Here is an 11008-nt window from a genome sequence, read left to right on the forward strand (position 1 = left end):
TAATTCGCAATAGCGAGAAAATGTCAAATGAACTTTCATTTGTTCCGTATTCGCAACAAAGCAACGGATAGTCGCACTGCATATGGGTTAAAGGGTAATTCAGCGTATCGATTTTCTGGTAGACTGCATTGCATAGATAGAGAACGTGCGACTAGGCGAAGGCTCGATTCCGGTCTAGGATGGATCGATTTTACAACGTTTCGTCCGCCGCGCCGGACGGTCTGACAGCTGCGATACCATTTGCACCTGGCTCGTCTGTACGGCGACTGCGAACGAGCAAACGTCTCGTTACCACTGCCATGCCATTTAAGTTCCCGACTATTATCATTCCATTTAGGAATTCATAAAAAAAAAAAAAAATACGAGTAGTCTTTTGCATAGAAACCTAGTTTTCTAAAAAACAATTCGGTAATCTAGAATAGAAATTAGATACAACTAATAATTTCCAGAATTTTTTATTCATCGGTTTAATCTGTTTGAAGTTTTTATATTCATAAAAAAAAATCGTAGAATATGCACCTGCGAAGAATTATAAATTGACTGACAAAAGAGGTAACGGCTGAAAGGCAACGTCATTTCGATTTTTGAAGGTACCTAAGAGACCTAATAAAAATCTCTCTTCGGGAGCAGCTTGTACACGAGGCCCCTGGCTTCGGGTTCGGGCCTTATACGTCAAAATAGGGTGCAAAAAAAGGGAGAAGGAGCCGTACGAACAGCTGTGCGGCCCCTTTTGCGAAGAGCCTTTTAAAACCGAGTCGATCCACGCGTACGTGTGCGAGTCCGACCGGCCTTTACGGCATCGGAGGAACACGCTTCCTTTTTCTCCCATGCTCGTGTCTTACGCTTCGGGCAACGCTACAGTCGATGGTCAATACGTATCTTGATTATTGACATCTTTTTATCTCATTCTATTATTTACTGTCAGTTACGTTGCCAAATATTTATAATTAGAATTCTTTTTCCGTACAAACTTTGCAGAATGCAATCATTTTCATTAACACAGTTTATAAGAAAAGGATTTAAAGAGACTTTACATTCTGTTACTTACTTTAACTCAAACAAAAATCCAACCGTATATTGGAAACAGTTTGTTTTTATGTACGTTCGGTAGAATAAAAATTTGAATAAAGTTGTTTCAAGCGTAAAATGCTTTGAAACGGTAGCTTGCGTCTATGCAGTGTCATATTTCCGAAAGAGTTTCATAGATAAAACAAAATAGTAGTGGCACAAAGAATCTAGAAAAGGCACGTACCTATCGCGAGCGAATGCATTCGATCCGGGGCGGTGCAACTCGCCTTTCACGAGAAGAATTCTAGTCATCTTGAAACAGCTACAGATATTATTTTTATTTATCTGCGATCCTAAATTCTCTTCACATTATTCCTGATCGATTAATTAATTATTGTTTCTTTTCATTCTTAAGACAGACTACAAATAGTCGCTTGTAATATTCATCTATCTATAGATTATCGAGGGAAAACTATATTCACGTTTTATCGAAAATATTTGTTTATAACTCGATTAGCTCTTACGTAACGAAAATTATTATCTATCTCGATATCTTCTATTTTATATACACTGTCATAAAGAATGATCGTGCTTCCTTAATAGTGACACCTTGGAGCTCGATATTCATCGCACCGTCGAGGCTTCGAATCCACTACGAGTCCGTTTCGAATATGGTTCAAGCCCGCGGGGAGTACGTACACTGTCATACTTATTTCGTGATCGGCAAGACGATAAGTCGCGTGTACGTATCGATACGACCAATCAAGGCCGCAATTACATAGAAAGCGTTTCGAAACGTTCACCGTGTACCTTGAATTTATATCACGAAAATTGGTACACGCGACCAAGACGCGTCGTTTTCATTTAATATAACATATGTATACAACTATACATCGTCTAATTTTTACGAACCGTTAGACGCTCGTAATTTCTTAACTCATTCATGTAAAAATATGCGTAACTGTATTTTATTCAGTATGAATTATTTATGTAACATAAAAATTGTTTAATAATACTGGGAGTAGAGAGTCGATGCTTTTTAACATAGAATTTTCCAAATAGAATTTTTATCCTCGTGTAAACGACGAAGCGGAAAATACAACTGCTGCAGATATTTAATTCGGGAAAACAATTATTTATTCTCGGGCTGGAGAGCAGAATTACACACCATTGCAGTAAACCGTTGGCTGATTACAATCGAAAGAATTTATTTTACGCTACCTAAAATATTATCTCAACCCACAAGAAGTTCTATAAAACTGTCTANATATATTCATTCCTAAAAATGATTCGTAAATTTATTGTAAATGATTGAAGTTTGATAAACGCGCGTAATACTTGAAAACGAATTGCGAGAACAATTTTGAATGAATTTTTGAACGATGGGTAAACGTTTTAAAGAGCGAAAGCAGCAAAAGGGTTTAAGCACGTATGTTCATACGCACGTGGCTGTTAATCTTTTATCACTGGCATGCAAACGAAGAAATAATTCAACGAGGTGAATCCGTTTGCGTAGCCATTTACCAGTGGCAACTGTTCTTTCGCGAAGCTATTGAACGAATGCCGTTTCGCGGTGATGAAAGAAACCCGGCAGGTAGACGGCGGCTGGTGAAAAGAAAATTCGAAACTGTACGAGGGAAACGTCGGTTATAATGCAGAAAATGCAGCTGCGCCGGGGCAGCGACGCCGCTGGGAGAATGGAAGAATTTTATAGAAAATCGAATGAACCGACGACGCCGCGGCAGAAGGCAGCGCGGTTTTTTTTTCTTCCACGGGAAACGCGTTCGACACTTTCACGATGAAACAAATTATTAAATTACGGGGCTTAATCGGATAAAAAGCGCGCCGCTTTTTTCACTTAAAAGTTTTAAAGGAGAATGTCCGCCGTAATGGCGAATGATTTGTATATAGAGATGACGTACCCACTCGCGTTCAGATAGATCATTTGACTACTAGTGTGCCATTATAATGCACATGTATTGCTATTATGAGACCGATAAAATATGTTTAATGATTATATTAATATGAAACCGTGCGAATAATTGAACTGACGTCGAAACAGCCGGCTATAATGTTCACGACTGGTTTCACACGAATTTATATAGTAATGCTCGAGAACTGGAAATATTTGATTGGTCGCACAATCCATCGATAATAATTATCAACAGTTTTCATTATACTATATAGGTAGAAATGGAGATGCGCGTTAATTTTAATAGATTTGCAAACAGAAAACTTGAAATTGCAAGCAATTACGGAGTCTTTTTATATAAAGGCAAATTCTATTTGCAGAAAGGAGGGTAGAAAAAATGGAAATTTCTTTGCGCAAGGAATTAGACGCAAAGCGTTAACGAACGGCGTAACGGAGGATACGTTCTTGCGAGTTGGCTGAAAGGAAACCAGAAAGCTGTACTGCTGTTTAAGACGCATCCGCGTACGGATGTTGTGTACGCAACGGTGAACACAAAGGTGGCAAGAATGATTTGAAACGCTAATGCGCGAGGATAGATTGTTTGTTAAATTATAACCGGCCTATTACGTAAATTATTATCGATCTCAGTGTCACGGTTAAACGGCGAAGTGGGCAGAGCCAATGAATCACGCCACGCCGGGGAATCGACTATTTCGAGGGCATGACGAGTTTCTTGTCGCAAACCTGCTGCTGAAATCTCATCTGATTTATTATAGAAAACGCCTCTTAAATTGTTCTTTCTTCTTGAAAGAAAAATATGATATTATAAAATTTATAAAACCCATCGAAAATTTCCATCTATCACGTATATTCATATCGCTATTTCATGAAAAAGAGATTCACGTTTTATACGGTGGTTTCATATTTTATTTTACTCTGTGTTTAACCTGATTCATAAATGAAAGAATATTGACGGAAATAATGATTGAAGTAAAATTTTTAGGGTGAGGTTGATAACATTTTATGTCGCCCGAGGTTCAAATCACTGTGTAAATCTTATCGTCAATGAAGTTAAACAAAGATATTGGATTTGAACTAAGAATAAACCGATTATCAATGTACCTAACTGATACCAGCAATAGAAACACGTGAGCCTCCTTTGCCAATATCCGCCGTTCACTCAATAAGACACCGTGTCGAATCTACACGTCGGAAATGCGATGAGTCGTTAAATAAATTTTTAATGAAATATCTCTGAGGGCACCCTTCATCGTCGAATAGAATTTCCAATTTGGATTCATGTTATTTATTAATAAAATCTTGATGGGGCTTGAAAAATTTCGTGAAAAACGAATTGATGGATATTGAAAAATTTTCCGATTGCTTATCTGGGTCACTCGCAAAACTTGGTTGCTCGGTTTACTCTCTTCAAAACGAATTTCGTAATTTCCGAGTTACGACAATGTTGTCCCTGGCGTAAATTTGCGCGAATTGCAAACACATTGAACGCAAACAAAAATAAAGTGCGAAGAACTTCGGTAGATTAAGTGAAACGTAATGTTAAATGAACAAGCAAATAGATTAATTTGTACGGAGCATTTTTGTATTCTAGCGATTTATCACAAATCACCAAAATACTATTTTCTGTACTACAGAGCACCGAAGTGCGATGTCCTTTAATCTATTCCAATGTTTGCTGGCAAACTATAAAAAGTAATTTAATTAGATAACATGATCAAACAGAGTTATCGCTTAATGGATGTACCGACAGCTTTCAAACTAAGCACCTAAGACATTTTAAATTCATTCGCGATTTCAAACCGTGTTAACACGTTTGCAAAAACGAAGGAGTATCGATACACAATATTAAGCAAAATGCTCGAGCAAACAATTGGCAAATCACGCATTCCATACATTAGCTGAATTTTCCATTACGAATGGAACCGTTCCAGCAATATTTCATCGGTTTCTCACAGAGAGCGTTAGAATTTTCCCAATTAACCAAACGGACAAAAATAACATGACCGAACTCGCAATCAGCCAAAGGATAAAAGGCGGACAGAAGAAGGATTGCCGCGTTCAATCCAATACGATAACCAGGGATGAGATCAAGTTCAATACGTGCTTATGAATCCGAGCCAATTTCAATGCCCGAATACTCGTTTCACGGGCTTCGAATCCTATTCACAAGAAATAATGTGTCTCGACCATTATTTCCGATCTATCTACTCTAATTTCCCACCAGTGTGTTTCCAATTCCTAAGTCTCATACTTACGAGAAATCAATACAAATTAAATGCCTTTTAATAGTTCTCATTAAGAAACAATTTACAATCGATTGATGAAGACGTATCACACTTCCCAATGTATCTATACAATTGCAAGTGCTCTACTAACGATAGAAATGTGAGGTTCACATTCTCGAGCCTCGGTTTCGAGCAGTTAAACGGGCGTTCGCGTTTCGACTCGACGGCGACAAGTGTAATTGTTGCCAATCAGGCCCGGTTCATCTTCGACAAGAATTAAAGTGCCTGCAGTCGGGACGAGCACGTGCTGGCGAGCTGTTAAAAGCGAATCTTTAACTCGCCGGTTATCCGGGGCCCTGTTCAGCGGTCACGCGTGTATGTAGGTAACACGAGAGGCTGGGAAAACACGTTCTTCATCAACGCGACACGAAAATTACGGGATATAATCCTTCCAAAAATATTTCTATAAGAAACCAATGAGCTCTCATTTTATGTACATAGTGAGTTCAATCTCCCCTATTACAGGAATATCGAGTTGGCAACGTTCAAGACTTGGCACGAGACGTTTAAGATTGTAATAAGAGAATTTGGCTTGCCTCTTCCACTTTCAATCAACATATGTTATTTAAAGTTACGTTAATCTTGTCTATCTCAATCTTAACAACCTTCATTCTGTTTTAACATACTTTATGCGAAATAAAGGATGCACGCTGCCAGTTTAAAGAATGTTTCGATGACCATTCCTTTTACGATTTAAGGATAGAAAAATGTGCACCCAGTTTTTGATATTCTGAACTTTCTACGTTACACAGATTTATCGTTCCTACATTTCTTCAAACGAAATAAGACTTCGGAACAACGATAAGTCGCCGTCGAAAATTCTATTGGGATTTTCGACTAGGGTTCAACGGAAGGTGAATCACAGACGAATTTTCACGATAAGCGGGAGTGCGGTTCGCGTGCAGACGCGGTGCGTGCACTCCGGGCGAACCAGTCGACCGGTCATGGGAAAATAGAACTTTTTAAATCGTCTCGCGGCGCAGAACGACGGAGTAACGGGTTGTTAGAGGAAAATTACCGCGAAGCCCGATCTTTGTGGTTACAGTTACCGGCGCGGCGCGCACGTTTCTTGGCACTGCTGCTCCTTTCCTTTCCATCTCCCACTCGGCTGCACCTTTGGACCCTTTTCTTTTGTCCAAGACGACGCCGCTTGCCACTATCGCTGTACAGCCTCCTCAACTACTTTTCCGTCTTCCGACCGACTGAAAACTCGTCGAGCTTTCGCATCTAAGAACCTTCGTACACGGTGAACCAATAACAACCAACGCTAGCTATTGACTCCTTAAAAACTATAGTCGTGTCGACATGCTTTCAATTTTCTATGGAATTTCCTTTAACACGTTTCTCCCTAACATAAAAATTCGGGAAAGTTTGACTGATTTTTGGAAAATAATTCGGATTATCGTCTGGCTTTGAAACTTTGAACTATTTTAAAAGTAACGAAGAATATTTAGAAATATGAGTAATCAAACTCGAACATCGAATTTACATAATCTTATGCTTCGACTGATTAAACGTTATGTGCTTTTAAAATTAAAATCATAAATGGTAGTTTCGATTGGTACACCCTGTACGTATATTCTCGGTTCCCTTCGCAGCCATCGTCGTCGTCGTCGTGGATCGGTAAAAGACATGGGATAAGGGGAAGCATGTCTGGTATGTGCGACCAAAGGGAATTAAGATCACGAACGGATCATCCGGAAATACGCGAATAACGCACTCGAGCTGTTACACGTACCGTCTCGGATTATTGCATTTACCGGTTCGATCGGCCACCGAACAATGCCGGTCGGTCGGCATAATTGCTACCAAGTGGAACCATACTTCGTGATGGAATTTCCTCGTTACTAGGTTCATCCTCTTTTCTCAGGAACAAATCTATTTCGTGAAACATCTGATCATACGAATTTCATTCAACTTCAATTAGATTGCGTACTCATTCTGGCCTTTAGAATATAAGATTGATGAATGAAATTTGAATATCATGAAGTTTAACGAAACCTTGTGGTAATGAAAGATTTTAGTATTATGAGAATATTTTTTTATCTGTTCTCATCCCCTCGAAAGTGTGAAAATCATCCCTTAAGCGACATAGTGTGCTTTCTATAACAGCTTGTAGAATCTATTGTAATTCTCAACAAATAAAAACTTTTTTAAGAGATTTTGGGGTCACAGATTTTAAATCTAGCGTTATAATTGACGAATTCGAAGTGGACACATTTTTTATTCAATTTATTCTTAACTAAATCCGGGGACAGAAGTTTCTGATCAGGCTGATATCTCGTGAAACGCGGTTATTTCGAGCAGTTCGCGGTGGAATTCGTAGAGATCAAGTTTGTACCTCTGCCAAGCGTTGAAAAGTTTTGGCCGAGGGTTAATGCTGCCAGATGTTTACCTGATGCTTTTGTTAGAATTCTCGAAATCCTGTTAACTACGCATTGTTTCGGGGAAACTGATCAACAATAAGAAACACGGAATTACTTTAATCTGTTGTTACAACTTTAAACAACAGCATTATTCTACATTGTATAAAATTAATAAACTTTTAATCAGGATAATCAATTCAATATTCATGCGAATAAAAGTAAATCCTTATTGTCTTTCTTTTTAACTTGTACAAACAGCGTTGTCAGTCAAAAGTTTTATTCAACGAGACAATGAGACGCGAGAGGACTATGAAGTGGCTACTTCATCACTATGATAATCCCTATGAAACATCCACTCGTGGAACATATGTTCCATTCACGAGACGAAACGTTGCCAGTAACCAATACAAAATTTCATCTTTTCATGAGACCCACATCTGTCGACGAAAAAACTCGACCCATTCGATTTTGATCGTTACGATAAACAACCGTCTGAACCCTTCGAAAAAAAGCTAATCCTGAACGTCAAAGAGATAGTAAGAAACAAAAAAAAAAAAAGGAGAAGAAGATAAATTCCGGTCTGTTCGATCAAGCTTGAAGCTCAACTCAGATTAGGCATGGTACTTGACTTGAAATCACTCGATTTACGAGTGTAACTCGAAGCTGGATTCCCACATCTTCGTTCGCGTTTTAACGTAGATCCGTTTTTATTGCTCATGCATAGACTGCGGAACTTTTATGCAAAATAACACACATGTGATATCAATTTAAAAGATGTCTGGACTGAGATTTTGTTTTACTTTAAAAAATATGTATTATAGTACTGATGTTGATTATATGAAATGTAGTATCAACTGGTGTATGAATTACTGCATTAATCGTTATAAAAAACACTATCAATTACCGTGTCAGGTATTGCAACCATTATAAGAAGTGCAATATCGCTTGAATAATAAACCAATCTTGATAGACGTGTTATTTTGCATGAAGGTGCGCGTTGTAATAAAATTGGCGAGCGCGGGAAAAACTCACCTGCGATATGAGCTTCGGCAGCGTGTGAGTGTGCGCGTGCGTGTGATTATTGTGCCCCGTGGAAGATCGTTCGCTGTTGGGCCTTTGTTGTTGTTGTTGCTGTCCGGCATCCGATCTAAGATCGTGCCTCCACCTCAGTACACCCATCATAACCGCCCCTACTTTGTCCTCGATCGCTCTTTAAATCCCGTTCTCGGGGGAATCAGTTCGATAGGCTAGCGCCCAACCTAACGCGAGCGTCCTGTTGCACTCTTTACTCCAGCCGATATCCTCGGAACGCTAGGTAGACGCCGCGACGACGTGACGTATCAGAAATACGATTCCTCACAGGTCGTCGTCACGAATTTACCCGACTCGTGCACGCGGCCCTTTTTAAATCACTCTGTTTGGATGGAGCAACGCGCGGGAAACGGTACTGTTTCACGTATACAAAATACAATAGTTTAACATGTGAAATCGTCGAATCTCGCCCTCACTAATCGCGCGTAAGCACGCCGTGAAGCCGTGTAAGATCGAGACTCGGCGATGCGCTATCCACCCGGTCACCGAAGTTCACTGTCATTTCCATAATACACGATCTCGCGAGCCACGGGAAAACAGGCATCGGAACGGCACTTAACGGTGCGGTGTCACCTTTTTCCTGGCTCGCCTTCTCGCCCACGTTTCGATCAACCGAGGTCAGAATAGAAAGTGTTTACAAACGTGGGCGCGTTCGTTTCGAGATCCGTGCTGTCTATCGTGCACGGACACGTAGACACGAGGAGAACGTACGCGATCACAGGAACGAAAACGTCTGTCGACGCAGAGCTGCAGGAGCACGACTGGCATCGTTCGAAAGACCGTACGGTTTCGAGGCTTGCCTCGCTTCGCTTCGTACGCCGCCCGTCGCCCCACCAGTCCCGCCGCTCCTCTCGTTCTCTCTCGTGCCTGACTCCCTCCCCCCCCCTCCTTGCCCCTCTTACGCCCCCCGCGGCACCCAACGCTAGAGGTTCGAACCTCCTGCTCGTTCTTAAAACCTCCAACGTCCTGCACCGTGCCGTGCCATCGTGCCGTGAACAAACCTTCCGATGGTCGCCAACGACCGCGTAAATCCACTGTTCCACGCGATCATTTAATTTTTTCTAGCAAGATTTACGATCGATAAACTCGATCGGAGTCTCGGATCGGCCGTTTCCAGATTCTCCGTTGATACTAGAACGACGGCTGACCTTAGAATATTAATGTGTAGTTGCGCACGGTGCTCACAATCTTGATCAGTCAAGTATAGTGCTAACGTTTTTAGAAGAGATTGCCCGAGGATTTTTATCATGCCAGTCATTCGAAACAGAATCTGGTAGAGCGCGGATTTGATGCATTTATAGAAAAATTGTATTCGCAGATGATATACAGAATGCATGTACAAGATATTAAAAGATATAATGTTTAAGCGACGACAGAAATGTTTTTCTTTTAATTGATACCGCAAATATTTATCTTGCATCGCATGAAGTAGAAACGAAGGGAAAATATGAACAGGTTTGAACAGTTTTATGATTGTTAAATTTTTAGGAGACGCGATGCAGCGAGAACAAGATTCTTGTTATTAGAGAAAATACATACGAAGCGGATAACGCAAACGAAATGTCGGTTTGCCAGGGTCTCGAAAGCATCGATTATTAATTTTACGGTATAATTGTGCGCTGGCACTCTCTCGTTACGAACCTTGAAATACATACTCCAACGTGAAATTCCCTCCTGCGAGGGAAAACCGTTCCCCCCGGGATGCTTTTGTTCAACAACCATCGAGCGTGCAAGTTCAATCCCTCCTTCCCAACCTTTGATACTTCCCAACGGCTGAATGGAAAAGAACCGAATTATTTTCCTTTCGCGTTTACGTTATTACGCGGCCCCGTCATTTGTGTAATGCAATTACCGAGTCGGGAAAACAAATAACAAATTATAATTAGCCGTTGATCACGTTCGCGTACGATTCTTCTAATTAAACGTGCCACTTCGATTGTCCAACAAAATCAAACACTGTAAATTCTTGTAATTTACGAGAATCGAAACCTGTAACGCTTTTATTTCATCAGCTCGATAATTAAGACTGGTACTTTTCATTCATAATTCTAACAAAATGCTTTTACTACTTTATTAAGAAATGTAAAGTTTACGTTATCAAAACTGAAATGTTTTTTGTTGAAACCACTATACAAATTAATAATTGTAAAATAAGACAACGTTCATCGTTATTTGATTGTACAAACACGAGAAGGATTGTATTATTCTATTCCGATATTACGTTTCTCAATTTCATAAAATTAATGGTCTCCAGTATCAGAGATCGCTTCTGTGTATATCAAGCTTACTAAACCTATTTGCTCGACCTAGTTTCAACCGTGATG

At 40.0% G+C, this 11008-nt stretch overlaps 1 protein-coding gene across 12 annotated transcripts in view; it reads right to left on the minus strand.

Annotated features, from left to right (window-relative positions):
* LOC108630922 (rap1 GTPase-activating protein 1) overlaps positions 1-11008 on the minus strand; it is a 134134-nt gene that overhangs the window by 40494 nt on the left and 82632 nt on the right. Inside the window, exon 1 of one of the 12 annotated variants that reach the window (XM_018034516.2) lies at positions 8625-9466. The exons of the other annotated variants lie outside the window; for them this stretch is intronic. Coding sequence (XP_017890005.1) covers positions 8625-8774 — 150 coding nt within the window. The 5' untranslated portion in view covers positions 8775-9466. Of the gene's footprint in view, positions 1-8624; positions 9467-11008 lie in introns of those variants that run through there. 12 annotated transcript variants of the gene reach the window in all.

The sequence above is a fragment of the Ceratina calcarata genome, unplaced genomic scaffold (genome assembly GCF_001652005.2).
Source record: "Ceratina calcarata isolate Rehan_Ccalc_2016 unplaced genomic scaffold, ASM165200v1 scaffold79.2, whole genome shotgun sequence".
Lineage (NCBI taxonomy): Eukaryota > Metazoa > Arthropoda > Insecta > Hymenoptera > Apidae > Ceratina > Ceratina calcarata.